This window comes from Camelus ferus, chromosome 12, assembly GCF_009834535.1.
Source record: "Camelus ferus isolate YT-003-E chromosome 12, BCGSAC_Cfer_1.0, whole genome shotgun sequence".
In the NCBI taxonomy this organism is placed as follows: Eukaryota; Metazoa; Chordata; class Mammalia; order Artiodactyla; family Camelidae; genus Camelus; species Camelus ferus.
Window position 1 is genome coordinate 18968412 of NC_045707.1, and position 15881 is coordinate 18984292.

Here is a 15881-nt window from a genome sequence, read left to right on the forward strand (position 1 = left end):
TTTATATGTGGCTTTTTGTTTAGTGGCCTAATATGGCAGCTGCAGCCCCCACCTTTTCATCTCATTCCAGTCAGTGGGAAGGGGATAAAACAGAAGGGGAAGACACACTCCTCTTCTGTCAAGGACACCAGACATAATTTGCTCTTATCATATTTGCTCATCTCCGACTGGCCGCAGTCTAGTCACATGGCCACATCTAGCTGCAAGGCATCTTGGGCAATGTAGTCACTGGCTACGTGGAAAAATGGCAGAGTCAGTAGATTGGAGGCCTGGATAAGGTGAAAGAGTTGGCATAACTGGACTTCTAGAGTAAGGAGATGGAAGGTCAGGAGGTGGTCGACAGAGGATGGGACTGAGTGGGAGATTTAGGAGGTTCCTGGAGTGAAGTGTAGGCTGAGGCACAAAGGCCAAGGACTGAGAAGCCAGCGTGTATGAGAGGTCCTCCGTGTGAATGGTGAACAGCAGGAATGATGATGGAGCAGGTGCGGAGCGGAAGACCAGGCGCTGAGGTGCTCGGTGAAGGAGGGAGGGGCTGGGGGCAGGGGCAGGGGTAGAAGCAGCGGTGGGAAGCAGAGAGGGTGCCTCTTCCCACCTTCTGGCTCTGGGGTACTTGATGGTAAGCGAGAAAGCGGCTCCCATTTGAGAGTCTTACAGAGGCTGAGGGATCCTTAGTAATTCTTAGGAAATCTTAAAATGTCATTTAAGATTAGGCAACTGAGAGAACACTCAGAGCAAGACATTGGCAGTGTCAAAGAGTCTGCTGATCACAGATCAGGGATTCTAGAGGGCACGGTAACAGGGTTTGGGAGAGGGCAGCCGGGCAGAGGACTGGGCTGGATTAGGGGCAGACAAAGCCAAATGGAGATGGGCATCTGGATAACACGGTCCTGGAGGCTTTGACTTGGTCCTGATGATTACAGAGGAAAATAGAACAGGGGTGACAGGCCCTTGAAGAACAGTTGGGCCAGGTTGTAGACCTGCATACCTAGCTGGATGGTTTGGGGCCTCTGGATGGGGGTAACTGATTCCTGTGGTACCAAGAACCAGGAGGTGTGAGTAGCGGCCAGGTCCATGGGAGCAGGAGACATGTGGTAGCAGAATAATGGCCCCCAAAGTTGTCCGTGTCCTAACCCCCCCGGAACCTGTGAACATGTTAGATTATGTGGCAAAGGGGAAATCAGGATTTGGATGGAATTATGGCTGCTGATTAACTGGCTTTAAAATAGGGAGATTATCCTAGATTTTCTTGGCGGGGGGGGAGTCCAATGAAATCTTGAGGGTCCTTAAATGTGAAAGAGAGATTTAGAAAAGAGAAACAGATTGATAGCAAAGTGAGAACTTGGGTGGATGCTGCTGGGTTTGAAAGGGGGAGAATGGAGCCATTAGTTAAGAAATGTGGGTGACCGCTAGAAGCTGAAAAAAGGCACAAAAGTGGATTCTCCCCTAGAGCCTTCCCGTTGATTTTAGCTTAAGTGAGGCCCCTCTTGGACTCCTGAACTCCAGAACTGCAAGACAATAACTTTGTGTTATTTTAAGCCAGTACATTTGTGGTAATTTAGAATTAGACATTGTAATTAGAAAAATAACACAAGATGAACGGATCTCCTCTTCTGGGCGACTGCAGGGTGGGATGCCTTGGCAGCTGGTGAGGCTGGACCGTGTTTCAGCAGGGAGTGGAGTTAATGCATTAACAGGCATTTCCCTGAATGGCATTGCCTCTCCCTCTGCTGCCCTCTCTTGATGCCAAAACACACACTTGGACAGGGCTTCCCCTCCCCTCCTCTCCCCTGGGGGATGTCTGCTGTTTCCCTCTCTGGTAGCTTGGGGAGGAAGGAAGGAGAGGAGGTCCCTTTGGGACCATGACTCAGTCTCGTTCTGCAGCTCAGCTTGCAGAGAGGTCGGAGGGTTGTCTGGCACTGGTCTGGCCATTCATAAAACAGGTACTTTGCTCTCCTTTTTGCTCTCTGTTCCCTGGGCACTTTCTCCACTGGCCGCACTCAGAGCAGTAGAGGGATGGCATGGGTGGGCCTCCCTGGAGCCTTGACGGTAAAACCAAGGACTGGCTTTGGGGCACCCAGTACAGTGGATTTGAACAGGAAAAGGCTCTGAAGGTGCAGTTGAAGCTGGAATGAATTTACTCCGGTTCTTTGTGGGTACAGAGCACAAGACTGTTAAATTGTGGTTTCAGGTTATTTGTGCTAATCTTTAGTAACTGATGCTCGGTTGGCTGTCCCAGGTCCTAACTGTCTACGTGGTTACGAACTTCATTTAGGGCCACAGAGGGAACCATGGAAGGATTTATTTATGGCCTGTCCGCAGGCTCCTATAAGTATTTTTTAGTACACAGTCCCAAATTTGCTTGGGGCTGTACATTTATTAAGTAAGCCCTGATCCGGGGTACATTTGTCAGACACCCACTGTGGGATTAATACAGGGATGTGGTGGACCTAACATTGATCAAAAGGACCAGGACCCTTTATATAGAGGAAATGCCAACGTGGATGAGAGCGGAGCAAAGCTCAATGGAATGATTACACACCTGAACGGTAAGAAAGAAATGAACACATCTTGTGCCTGGAACATTCTGTTTCTGGAAGTCGGAGTTATTCGGGGGATCAAGGAGGCAGGGGGGTCCACGTGGGATACAAGTTTTGGTCTTGGGGTGAGAAAAGTCAGCAAGAAAAAGAAAGAGAAGGAGAAAAAAGTTCTATTGGTTGAGCTGGGGGAAAAAGTAAGATTTTCTTGGGAGAATGTTTGAGTTTTTAGAGGGCGTGCTTGAGATATATGAAGAGAAAAAGGAGATGTTTCCATACCTAAATGCTTTGAAGGACGGAACTAGGAAAGAACAAAATATGTATTCATTTCTAGATCAGGGTGGATGAGGGGGGGCACAGATTTAACAATGATGCAAGGAGGAGTGAGGCCGCTAGAGGGAGTGAGGACCCAGCCGACTGTACACAGTCGCCTGCCCAGCGGGGGGAAGAAAGGACCGGGGGTTCAGTGGGAGTTTTGTTAGGTAAATTGTAAAGGGAAATGATTATTTTCGAGGAGAGTGTTGTCCACACCCTGAGGGGACACACCCAGGAATTTGTGGAGTTAGGACCGACCTTCCATGTAGTTACTGAGAAGATGAAACACACACTAAGAAGAACTCACGCAGTAAAGAAATAGATCTGATCACATATGAGTTAAATTGGGACTATATGGAGCATTATTTTAAATTTCTACATATTACAAGATGACAGAAATGTCTTAAATGTCCCTATTTGTGAGAAGAGACAGTAGGCACGCCACCCCCCCACCAACAGTAAACTTGATGCCCCAAATCAAGCTCTCCATGGGAGGTTTATCCCCGTTGAGGTTTAAGATCACGTGTTAGGAAAGAGCTGGCACTGACTGAGAGTATCCTGTGAGGTGAAGTCAGGTTTCCGCCATGGTGTGGTGCTGGCATTGGCAACCTGACTGGCTGAGCTCAGTGTCCCCAGGTGTCACTAAGACTGTCGTGGAGATGCCTGGCCACCACCTGTTTCAGCTGCATTCTGCCCTGGCTAAGCAAGCCAACTTCCTGCCCCCGTCCTGCCCGCTGAAGAGGACACGAAGGGCACGGATGAGGTGGGCTCTTCCTGCAAGCAGCAGCAGCACCGGAGAATCTCTGCGGAGCGGAGTGGAATTCCACAACATCTTTCTTTTTCACCTTGATCCTCATTAAGGGGGTAGAATGATAGAGACCAAGATGGCTCCTGAGTTGGAAAACTTCAGTTTTCCACCTGTGAGTCTTTCTTTGGTCTCACATAAAACACTTCAGTTCTGACACTTTTGGTTACCAAATGTGTGTTTTTTTCCCCCTTACCAGGCAATTCTGTGACACCAGCTGAGTGTCCTACAATTTAACTCAATTCTGTGACTATCTACCTGGAGATGGTGTCAGGTCCCCCAGGTTAAAGGCTCAGGCCCATAAGACTGTTCTCATTCTACCTCAGGTGCTGATCTCAAGTTCAGGTTGTCACCTGTGCTTTTGACCAATGGGCTATAAATTAGAAGTTCCCATGAGCCCCTAGTTGAGTTCAATTAATTTGCTAGAGCGGCTCACAGAACTCAGGGAAACATATTTACCAGTTTTTTCAAGGACAAGATAAAGGATACAGATGAATAGCCTGATGGAGAGATACATAGAGCGAGGTCTGGGAAGGTCCTGATGTCAGGGGCGTCTGTCCCCGTGGAGTCGGGGTGCATCTCCCTCCTATGTGGACGTGTTCCCCATCTGGAAGCTCTCTGAACCCCGTTCTATTGGGAGTTTATGGAGGCTTCCTCAGTTAGGCGTGAGCTATTATTCACCGTCTTCTAGCCCTCTCCCTTCTTTGGGGAAGTGGAGGGCAGGGCTGGAAATTCCAAGCTTCCAAAATTCAGTTATGGCTAATGCTCTTATCACTTAGGAAATCAGGAGCTCTGTGCCAGGAACTAGGGACAGAGACCAAGATGTACATTTTCTAGCATCTCACAGCTCCCTTCCTCCCATCCTATCTGCCCGTGAGTGAACAGTCTTCCCGCCATTTGTAAAGGAAAAAAAAAAAAGAAGAATTTTCTTTTTCCATGCTCTTCTCCCCCCATGGAGGCTCCTATGCCTTTTCGGTGAAAACTGGCAGGGGTTGGCACACGTTAGGTAGGCGAGTGTGGCACATGGTGAGCACTTGGTGAAGCTTGTTTAGTGGGTACGTGGAGCCAGCTACCCTGAAGTGAAGTGGAAGTCTTGGCAGATGAGGATGTAGAGGAAGAAGGGTGGGGCGAGGCCAGAAGACAGAGGATGGGGCCCTGGGAGCACAGCATGCAAGTCAGAAAATGTTCAGGGACTGGAACAGGGAGCTTGGAGAACCAGGAGAGTGCAGCATCATGGAAGGCCCTTGAGGAGAATGTTTCTGGAAGGGGCAATTGTGTCCAGGTCTACAGAGAGAGAAGGGAGTCAGGACTGTGAACGAGTCACGGTGTTGGCTGTTGTCAGTGAGCCCTGGGAGAGCAGTTGCTGCGGGCTGGTGGAGGGGAAAGGCAGACTACAGGCAGGTGAGCACCTGGTGGGTTCGGGCGCTGGGGGCTGCGGGCACAGGCAGGCCAGGAGGTGGAGGGGCAGCTGGAGGACGGCCAAGATTTCACAAAGGATATTCTGGAGTGTGGAGAATTGAACGTTTGTAAGCTGAGGAGGAGGAGGGTTTTTAAATCAAAGGGGTAACTAAGGACAGAGTGGGGACCTCCAGCCTTCCTTTCTGGCACAACAAAGCCAACACAGAGCCAGGCTTGGGATGCGATGCTTTAATAAGGAACGTGAGGGGCTGAGAGACGGCGGTGGTCAGGCCAGCGGTGAGGGTGCTGCAGGCACCTGCTGCGGTCCAGCCTGGGACGTGAGCATCCCCGTCACTGGGGCTTCACGACTTCAGAGGCATGAGGGAACAGGCTTTTCAGAAAGTCCATGGTTTCTCTCATGGTGTTTTCCAGATTCTTTATGATTTTATGAGTGAGCTCCACCAGTTTTCCCTCTAAGGTTGTTGCTGGGGAATATTGGGAGAGAAATGTCACAGCAAAGCTGGCTCCCGACTCTCCCCCTCCCCCCGCTCCAGCAACAATTTTCCACAGTGCTGGCAAAGGCAACTAGTGTGTCCTTTGACCTGCCTTTAATTCCCCCTGCAGCTTCCTTTCTCTTTCTAACCTCAACTCTTCCCCTATCCCCTCGGCCTTTGGCTGCTTAATGTTTTCCCAGCCTCTTCCGCTCTCCCCTGGCTCCTACCAGCCCCAGGAGTGAGTTCTTTGGTCTCTTCTGATTGAGTGGCAGTATTTCTGAAACTGCTCTCCTGTGGCACGGGGTGAAGCAGCTTGGGATTCTGATTCTGGTGTCTCCTGGCAGATTTGATCACAACATCGTCTTTGGAAACCAGATCTTCTCTGGAGATGGAAGGCTCCATAGAAAGGTCCTCACTGGAGACCTGATGGTTGCTCATGATGACCTGAGCAGCTGGGACCAAGGAGATGTAGGAGGCAAGGGCAGAGAGAGAGCGCATGCTGAGGAGTAGCCAGCCAGTGCGGGGTCATCTCCCGTCACACATGGAGGCTATCAGGGTCGCGTCATTACCCAGTTAGTGTAGACCAAGACTGACGTCCCATGCCAGCATCCAAATCCATGAGCACCTAAAGGGCACACCCTGATTCTGGGTGCCTTTGAATAGAAATTGCACTTCTAGCAAATTTGCCTTTCTAACTAAAAGAGGTTGCCTATGCAAACACCTGTCCCATGGTCTGGTGCGTAGGAGGGGGCTCAATATATATTGGTCCTTTTCCTCTGAATTTTGGGTATGGCTTGAGTCTGCCTTCTCTGGCTTCTCCCAGGTAAATTGGAGGAAGCTAACCTGAGAATAAACCGCAGTAACCATCTCTGGAGTTGACGCTTTGCCCCCTCACACCCCCCCGTTTGATCAGGAGCCTGATCATAATCCACAAAGTGGAATCCTGCAATATTCATGGCTTTGGGGATGTGTGGGTGGGGAGCTCGGGGCAGAGGACCCCCTGCGGCATCCTCACCTTGGGGTGAGCTGAAACTCCTTACCCGCTAGCATTTGGGTACACGATGTAGTCCCCACTCCCATCTCTAGTGACTATCCAGCATGAAATGCTGTTCATATTGTTTCTGGCCACCAGAACTTGGCCAGTTAGTGAGGCAGGAAGGATTCAAGTCCCACACTGGGAGGGACTGGCTTTGCTTTACTTCTTCCTCAGATGGAGAATTCATCACTTACTCCCTGGACAATGTTTCACCACCACCACCTTGCTCTAAAGGATGCTGACATGAGACTTACAGGTATCTGTGGGCTGAGACTCCATGTAGATTTCATCTTTTGGCTCTGAAAAATAAGGGGTTAAAGTCTCCAGCAATCTTAAGACATTTAACACATGAGATCCTCCTCTGCTGCGCCTCCTGCCCCAGCACTCGCCACCCTCCTTATCCTGCTCTGTTTTCCTCAGTGCTTCTAACACACTCTCATTTATTTCACATGCTTATTGTTTGTTTCTTCCTCCTAGAATGTAATCTCGGTGATGACTGAGGTCTCTGTTTTGAAAGTGTTCCCAGGCACCTAAAACTATGAGTCTGGCACGGAGCAGGTGCTCAGTAGAACGCGATTGAAGGCATGTGTGTGCACGTCTTCCCCTCACAGTACAGAGGGAGGCAGGGAGGTCCACAGAGGGGTAGTGACTCTGCCTGGGGTGTCCAGCACCCTCTGAAGCTGGAATCTAATCTGAATCACTGTTGACTCATAGCCTTCCCTGATTTGGGTCCAGTTCGGCTCCTCTAGCCCCAGCCCCAGGCTTTCTAAGGCACAGGATTCCTGGAGTGATGTGCCCTTGTCCCTTGTCCCCTGTCCCCTGCCCCCCTCCCTATCATCTCAGGTGTGGCTGTTTGGTTCTGCTTCTCCCCACCTCTCCTCACAGCACATTACAAGGATTAAAAAAAGGCCCTCAGAATGCTGAGGTCTCTCTGGCTGACAGCTCAGGGACCCGAGGGGGAGTTTGATGGAAGCCAGACTCACCATTAAGGCTGGCGAGAGAGGCGGAGGTCAAGCTGGCCAGCAGCAGGACGGCGAAGAATTTCATGGTGGGGCTGGAGCAGGATCTGTTTTCCTGGGGAGACTGCTTGGTGTTGCGAGGAGGACGCTTGGCAGGGGCTTTATTTATTTCGGGGTACGGATGGGCTCTGGGAACCTGGTTCATGGTTGGACCTGGGGACATTCCAGGTTCCCCCTCCCAAGTTCCCTATTCTGAATACATTTGATTTTGGGAACTGGAGCTTCTGGGAAACCAATTAACAGGAAAGCAAGGCCATTAGTATTCCCTCGGGCTCGGATGTGCCTGGGGCGCCTGCCCCAGGCTCCACAGTGACTTGGCACTTATTACTGGTAGAATTTTACTTTTATTTGTGTGATGATTTAATTAATAGCTATCTTCCCCAGGAGAATGAGACTTCCACAGTGCCTGGGTTACACCTGCTTTACTTGCATTGTTTATCCAGCGCCTAGGAAAGAGCTCGTGTGTCGTAGGGGCCGGAATAACTTAGCAGAGCGAATGAATGAATAAAGAAGGGCTAGGCTGTCCTCTAGGCTACAGATAAAGCTCCCCACATGTTCAGGAGTGGAAGGGTCAGGCAGTTAAAGGGATTCCAGCCCCCTGCCAGGCATTGTCCTGAGTTTGTTCATATGGGCTCTTTATTTAATTCATGAGGGTTGTGAGGTGTGTGTTATTTATCAAGCAAAGAAACAGATGTTCACGGAGGTGAGGTGTCTTGCATAAAAGATCACACATCTGGGTGGATTTGGACCCAGGTTAGGCTAACTCCCAATCCTAGGTCCTGCATGTGGGTGAGATGGAGCAGCGGGACAAGAGGCCCCCGGAAAGGCCGTGGGGGCTGAGCCCAGGACCTGAGGCCCGGCCCCAGCCTAGGACTGGGCCATTGGCCTCCTGCGCTCTGCTGTGGCTGGAGGTTTTGATGACCCCTCTGGAACCTGTTTTTGGATCATCTCCAGGAAGGTGAGGGCTGCTGCCCTGGTGAATGAACCTCCTGACTCAGCAGGGAGCATGGCACCCAGCGCATGTGGGGGTCCCACGGAGGGTAAGGTCCCCCCTGCAGACCGCCCCCTCTGGGCTGTGCCCACTGAGCCGGAGGCAGGAGGGAAGAGCCCTGGGGCTGTTGTCATCTTCCAGTTGCTAAGCGCTGCTCTCTCCTTAGGCGAGCCTGTGAAGGGAAGGAAGTTTATCTTGGGCTGCCTCCTACCTCCCCCTCCTCCCCAGATTTCCCCCGCTGATGGGCAATGTCCCCTCTCACAGCCCAGGGCACTCAGGGACAGAGGAGGGCGTCCTGGAGGATGTGGTTACAGCCCTGCAGGCATATTTCCTTTTTACCCCTAACAATCTGCAAGTTTAGGCCTCCATCACTTCCAGGCTGGGCTGTTTCTCAGTGTTTCTCACTGCTCTTCTGGCCTCCAGTCTGTCTCCACTGTGCAATCCATTCTCCATGCTAATGCTGGAGGAATTCTGGAAGTCCAGGCCGCTTTCACACTCAAAGTCTCTAATGACCATCCACGATCCACAGGATAAAGTCCAAACTCCTTGGCCACGTGTTTGAGGCCCTACACCTTTCTGACTTTATCTCTTGCCCTTTTGAATTCTTCCCTGCTCTCTGAGGTCTTAACCTGTTCACGCTATTCCTGTCAGGAACACTTTTTCTTCTCCGTCTGCCTGCTGTGTTCCTACCTCGTCGTCCACATCAGATGCCACCTCCTCCCTGGGGTGAACCCCACCTTCTCACCATGACGCCTCCTTTGGTTGATCACCTCATCTCTGCAGTCCCATAACACCTTCATATCTTCATCTTTTCAAGATTCCATCCCCATCCCACTATTTGTTTCTTTCTCTCTTTTTTAAAAAAAATAATTTTGTTTGTTTGGGTTTTTTTTTTTTTGGTAGGGGAAGGTAGTTAGGTATATTTATTCATTTATTTTAGAAGAGGTACTGGGGATTGAATCCAGCACCTCGTGCATGCTAAGCATGTGCTCTGCCACTGAGCCCTCCTCCCTTCTCCCCCGCCCACTACTATTTCTGGAGGGCCTGCCGTGTTGCAAGTTTTGGAGATACGATGGTGAGGAAAATTGCCCAGCCCTGGCCTGATGGCCTACGTTGTCTAGTGTTTATCACATTCAGTTATAACTCTCAGTTTAGGTCGATTGTTCATACTGGTCAATTACAATTTTGTGGACAAGAGCCATAGTTTATCTCTGTATCTTAATTTATTTAGCACAGATCCTAGCACTTGCTAAGTGCTCCAGTCTGGTAAATCGAATGAGTCAATTTGTCCATTCAAAGCTGGCCCTTGGGGGATGTGTTTACCCTTAGTGGGGAGGGAAACTCTGAGAGGCCTTCTTCAACAATTAAATAACCATAATGTGTGGGTGTCTGCTATACACCAGGCATGCTATGGGGACTGAGCTTCAATAGGGAGCAAAACAGACTGGGTCCCTTCTATCCCAGGTAGGGTTGCCAGATAAAATGCAAGTTACTCAGTTAAATGTGAATTTCGATAAGCAGTGAATAATTATTTTAGTACATGTTTCAACTATTGTATGGGACAGACACTAAAAAGTTGCTCATTGCCTATCTGAAATTCACATTTAACTGAATGTTCTGTTTATTTGCCAGGTTTGGCAATCCCACCCCAAGGTTCCAGACCACCCTCCACCATCCGTCTCTTTAGGACCCAGCCTCCTCCTGTGTGCTTAGGGCCTCAGGTGGAGGGGACAGATGGACAGAAGGGGTGTCCAGTGCCACACTTGCAGCTTCCTTTTGAGAAAATAACTCACAGTGGTTCTTTACACTCAAGTTCCCGACTTTGGGTCAGATGACCCTGTTACTCTGGCCACTGCTATTGGGTGAGGAAGTCTGGGTCTCATCCAGAGGGAACCACCAACGGGCTGGACATAAGGAATACCAGTGGCTTCTGAAATGGCCTGGGTGGGAGACGTGTCTGTTTATGACGCTCGTACTGGATGGTCCCCAACCAAGTCAACGAGATCCTGCTCAGTGAATTTTGCATGTGAGACAGAGAGAAGGAAAATGCAATGAGATGTAAAAGCAGTGGGTGCAGTGGAGGCGAGGAGGTGGCAGAGAGATGCCAACAAGACAGAGAGACGTAATGCATGTGTAACACATGTCCTGGGGCTGACGTTATGGCAAAGTGACTGTGGCCAGAGCAGCTGGAGGGGCTCACGGTCCAGCCACGCTTTCACCCTGCACAGCACTGCACGAGGCCTGCCGAGATGCTTTCCTGATCATCCTTCCTTCCCAGTGTCACTGGATGTAAACTGAGTGAGTCTTATTAACTTGAAAAAGACCACTTTGTTCAAAAGAGCATTCGCTTTGAGTCAGACACCTGCATCCAAGGGTCAGTATGCCATTACCTCACTGTGTGGCCGTGAGCCAGCCACTCCCCCTCTCTGGGCCTCATTCTCCTCCTCAGCAAGGAGAGGAAGGGTCTAGGGGGATCTCCAAGGATCTCTAGGATCCCTGTTCCAGGATCTGGCACCCCCTTGGGTCAGGGGTAGAGGCTTCTTTGGAGACAATCATTTCAAGAAGAGTAACAGCATCAGGCTGGTTAGCCTTGAACTTCAGTGCACACCAGAGCTGGGGACCCTCCCTTCCTCTCCAGTAGTGGTCTGAGATGCAGCCCAGGAATCTGCATCTAAAAGCCAGAGTCCCGGGCAGTTCTGATGTGGAGGCACTAAGGATCTCATGCCTTTTGGCTGACAGAATGGCTTCTAAGCAAAAGCTCAAACTTTTTTTCTGGTAAGGATTTCGGGAGGCAGAGAGTCTATTCTTCTGAGTGTGAGTGAGTGTGTGTGTGTGTGTGTGTGTGTGTGTGTGTGTGTGTGTGTGTGTGTGTGTGTTTACTAGGGTGGCTTCTGGCCTGGAGCATTGGGGGTTGGAGCGGAGGAGCAGGAGACTAACAGTTTGTGAAGTCTGACCTTGAGCCAGATACAGGATGATTTAATTCCCACAGTAGTTGTCAGGGTAGTATTAATAGCCTCTGACAGATGGGAAAACTGAGGTTTCTGAGCCCGAAATTGAGGCTCAGAGAGATTAAGTAAATGTACTAAGTGACATAGTTGTCAACTGGCATGGCTGAGGTTCGAACCCAGATCTGTTTGATTCCCATGCTCTCCCCATGATGCCCTCCCCACCCCTACCCCAAGCACCACCAGAGCCCACCCCACAGTATAGCAACCAGGATCCCTCAGTTTCCCAGCGGGGCTCTGTTTCACTTATCTGTGCTGTTTCCCACAAATCCATTGACTATCCTGGGAAATCAACGTTTCTGTCTCCAAACCCTTCCCAGACTGTATCTCCTCCCCAGCGGCAGCAGGGAGCCTGTTACTAGAACAGGGAGAAAATAAGGCCTTGGACAGGGGAGTTCAGAGGGTAACAGAGCCAGAGGGAGCCGGTCCACACTGGGGGAGGGGGAGTGCGGGGGGTCAGGTGGGAGTCAGCCAGGGGCAGCCAAGTGCCGAAAGATCCCGCTCCCAGGGGACCCGGAGCAGGTGGGGAGGCGAGAGCAGCTTCTGTCTTACTTCTCAGTCAGGCTCCAGCAGTTCTTCCAGAGTGAGTCTCCAGCTGCCTTCTTCAAGGTCACTGCTGACAAGTCCACTCCAGCCATATCCAGTTTCTCTGCAGGAAGGTCTGAGCCAGACTTGGCTCCATCTGGGACGCCGGTGGAAAATGCTCTCTTTGGGGAGACGGGGCCTCAGGAATGTCACCTACATTGCCTCCTGCTCAGTGTGCCCCTCCGCCTGCTTGCCCCACAGCCTGGTGCGCTGGCTTGGGAGTCTGACCGCTGCGGGTGTGGCAGCTGATGGACCAGCTGCACTGAAAGCTGCAGTTCCTGGGCTGCTTCAGGACCACTCACCCCCTCCTGGGGCTCTGGGCAGGCATTTTCCCTCTTATCTTAAAGCCTTTATGGACCAGGCCTCAGACAACAAACACAGTATCCTAAGTTGAATGTTTTCTGTCAATAGCTCTGATCTGCAAGGTTTTATTTCAACGTGAGTATTGGAGGCTGTGGGAAGGGGCTACCAAGAGTCAGGATGGTTGGAGGTCAGATACCCTGGGGGCCACTTGCACACTGGGAGGTGAAGTGAGAATGACAGAGTGCACGGGGTGGGGAGGGATGGCGGCTGCTCTCGGGGCCGACTGAGGATCGCAAAGTTATGGAATTTGGGATTTGGAAGGAATCATGTCACCTGTGAACCTACAGTGAGGACTCAAGCAAGGAAAAACCCTAATAGGTAGTGGTAGTGGGACACCATGGTCACATCTATGTGTTAGGGGCTCTTCCGTGTGGCTGTTAGCATAACCGATGCCATCTTGGTCCCTTACAGTTCCTCCTGTCTTCCCACTGCCCCTACCCAGGACTGTACTGTGCAGTAAATCACTTCTCCATCATCAATGGCTTTGTAAGTTCATAGATATTGTTCAATTACCATTAGGACCAGGAACGTGGGGAAAATTGCTGAACTCTTGGTGAAAACGAATGAAGTGCTCAAGATCTGTATTTTCTCTCTAGCAAGACAAATACTTTGCGCTGCTCTGTGTTTTTGGTCTTTTCCCACATCCTATCGTGTTGATACTGTGTAGAATTTTAGTTCTATGATAGTATATATTTAGTTCTTTTTAATTTTCCCTAGTAATTCAGACAATTATTTATTGATTTTCACTTCCCATATCTCTTGACACATCTTCCTAGATTGAGTTACTTGAATACTTTTTCCATGATTGTTTTCTAAGTGGAAGTTTTTGTGGCAAAAATTCTGAGTGTAGTTTTATTATCAATATCATTTAAATGATAATATCATCTTTAAAAAACATGACTATTGAATTGTCAAATTCCTCTGCAGGAGTTTTGAAATATAACCATATGCTTTTCTTTTGCTGATCACTGGTTTATAAAATTATATTCATGCATTCCCTAGTATAATACCATTCTTTTGCTCCTGGTGTGAACTCCACTCACTGCTAGATTCTATTGCTTACTTAGGATTCTATTGTATCTCACTTAGGATTTGGTTTCAGTGTTTGCAAGTAAGAGAGATTGATCTATATTTTCTTTCCTTCCTTTTTTTTTTTTTCACCCTTGGGTACTCTTTTGGGTTTTTAAATCACTGTTCTGCTGGCTTCATTTTAGTATTTATGAGGTTTCCTTTTTTCTCTGTGTTCTGGAACAGTTTACATGGAATCAGGTGCCTTACAGGGATGGTAGCACTCACGTGTGAAGTGCTCTGGGCCTGGTGCTTATCTGTGTAACTCTTGATATTTTTAATTTCTTCTACAGTAATTTGTTTATGCAGTTTTTTATTTCTTCTATAGTAATTTGTTTATGTAGTTTCTTCAGTTTTCTTGGCTATTTTTCTAGAAAATAATCCATTTTATTCAGGTTAGAAATATATATTCAGGTGGAAAAATATATATTGAAACTGAATTATCTTTTAATTATTTGAGTTTCTTTTTATCCGTGTTATGCTCCATTCTCATTTCTTATTCTGGTTTCTCTCACCCCATACCCCATCTCTTTTTGTTGTTGTTGTTGTTCTTAAATTAGATAATGGTTTATCTCATTTTCCCCCTAAATAATCAGCTCTTGAATTTTTTCCAGTTTAGGTTTTACAATTTTCTGTTTTCCATTTAATTGATTTCTGATTTTACTTTGACTAATTTCTTCTTTCTATTTTCATTAAATTTAGCTGTTCTTTAGTTTTTTGAGTTAGTTACTCAAGTAATTTATTTTTACCTTTTCTTTAATTAATGTTAATATTTAAGGCTTTGAAATTTCCTGAGAGCACTGTTTCAGTTGTAGCTCAGGTTTGGAGATGCAGTATTTTCGTTACTGTTACATTCTAGATGTTAAGTAACTTTGGTTTCATTTTCCTCTTTAAATCAATAGTTGTTTAACGGGTTTATAAATTCCCATTTGCGTAAGAATTTTTTTGGAAGGGATTATCTAGTTCTGGTCTTAATTTTTAGTTTTTTTTTTTTTTTTTATGATCAGAAAATGTCCATTTGCATTATTTCAACATTTTAGAGTTTAAGTATTGGCTAAGAGTGTGGACTCTGGAGCCAGACTGCCTCAGTTCAAATTCTGGTTTTACCAAGTATTAGCTACATGACCTAATTTAACTTCTCCGGCTCAAGTTTCATCATAGAATTGTTATGAAGACTAAAAAAATTGAAATCTGCAAAATGCTTAGAATAGTGCCTGACACATTTTTAAGTTTTATAGGAGTGTTAGCCATAATCATTATTGTGGTTATTTGTCATGATTTGATTTTTGATGCATTTTTTAGAGTTTCTGAAATGAAGAAAGTTTTCTCTTTTCAAGAGTATTAAATTAGCTCTATTTTACTATTTACATTACTTAGATACAGTAATTTTCTGACCTTGACCTTTGTGGACTGAGACAGGTGAATTAGAGCCTCTCCAATTACTAATCTTGAATTTCCTCAAGTTTTGGTGCTATTTTAGAAGGTGCAGAAATATTGGTGTCTGTTGAAATTTTTATTGTGGATTGTACTTTATCCACGTAAATACTTTTCCTGCTTTCACTTAATGTTCTTCCACTGACGTAAGTGTTATCTGATACTAAGATCAATATTCTGCTTTTTAAAATTTGCCTAGTGCTTTTGCCCATCCTTGGACTTTCAATCTTTCTGAGTTACTTTTTTTTTTTCTATTGAATTTTATGTAATTTTGACAAATGAGGGCATCCACATCATAACCTCGATACAACCAGCAAAATCAGGAAGTTACTGTCTGCTACACCATTGATACCTAATACCATCTAAACCACAGGCCCCATTTAAATGCTGCCCGTTGTCCCAGGAATGTCCCCTATGACAAAGGATTCAATCCAAGATTCTGCATAACATTTAGTTGTCACGGTTCCTCAGTCTTTCCTTGATGTTTGTGGCATTTTCACTTTCGAAGATTGTAGGCCAGTGTGTAGAATGTTCCCCAATTTGAGTTCATCTGAATTTTCCTCATAATTAGATTTAGGTTCTGCATTTCTTGTCAGGAATATCAAGACGTGACACTGTATTCTTCGCGTTATGTTCAATTTTGATGTGTCCCATTTTTGTGACATTGACTTTGATCGCTGATTAACGTGATATCTGACAGTTTCCTCCACTGGGGAGTTACTCTTTTTCTTCTTGGTAATTAATAAATATTTTGTGGGAAGGTATTTTGAGGCTGTGTAAATAGGCTTTTCCTCATCAAACTTTTATTGATTGGTTTTCGCACTCATTGATGTT

The 15881-nt window shown here is 47.5% G+C and overlaps 1 protein-coding gene across 1 annotated transcript; it reads right to left on the bottom strand.

Moving 5' to 3' along the window:
• Positions 1–5286: 5286 nt before the first annotated feature.
• LOC102510449 (glycosylation-dependent cell adhesion molecule 1) lies at positions 5287–7774 on the bottom strand. The gene is made up of 4 exons (XM_006182392.3): positions 7566–7774; positions 6837–6881; positions 5774–5998; positions 5287–5537 (listed from the first exon to the last, which is right to left on the bottom strand). The coding sequence occupies exons 1-4, from the start codon at positions 7762–7764 to the stop codon at positions 5404–5406; spliced, it is 603 nt and encodes a 200-aa protein (XP_006182454.2). The 5' UTR covers positions 7765–7774; the 3' UTR covers positions 5287–5403.
• Positions 7775–15881: the final 8107 nt, after the last annotated feature.

What these genes read in the sequence shown, in the direction of transcription:
- LOC102510449 (XM_006182392.3), bottom strand. Translation starts at nt 7,764, where the DNA reads ATGTCCCCAGGTCCAACCATGAACCAGGTTCCCAGAGCCCATCCGTAC. An exon ending in GTCTCAGCCCACAGATACCT is followed by an intron (nt 5,999 to 6,836) that starts GTAAGTCTCATG and finishes CCTTGGTCCCAG; the next exon opens with CTGCTCAGGTCATCATGAGC. An exon ending in AGAACTCACTCCTGGGGCTG is followed by an intron (nt 5,538 to 5,773) that starts GTAGGAGCCAGG and finishes AATATTCCCCAG; the next exon opens with CAACAACCTTAGAGGGAAAA.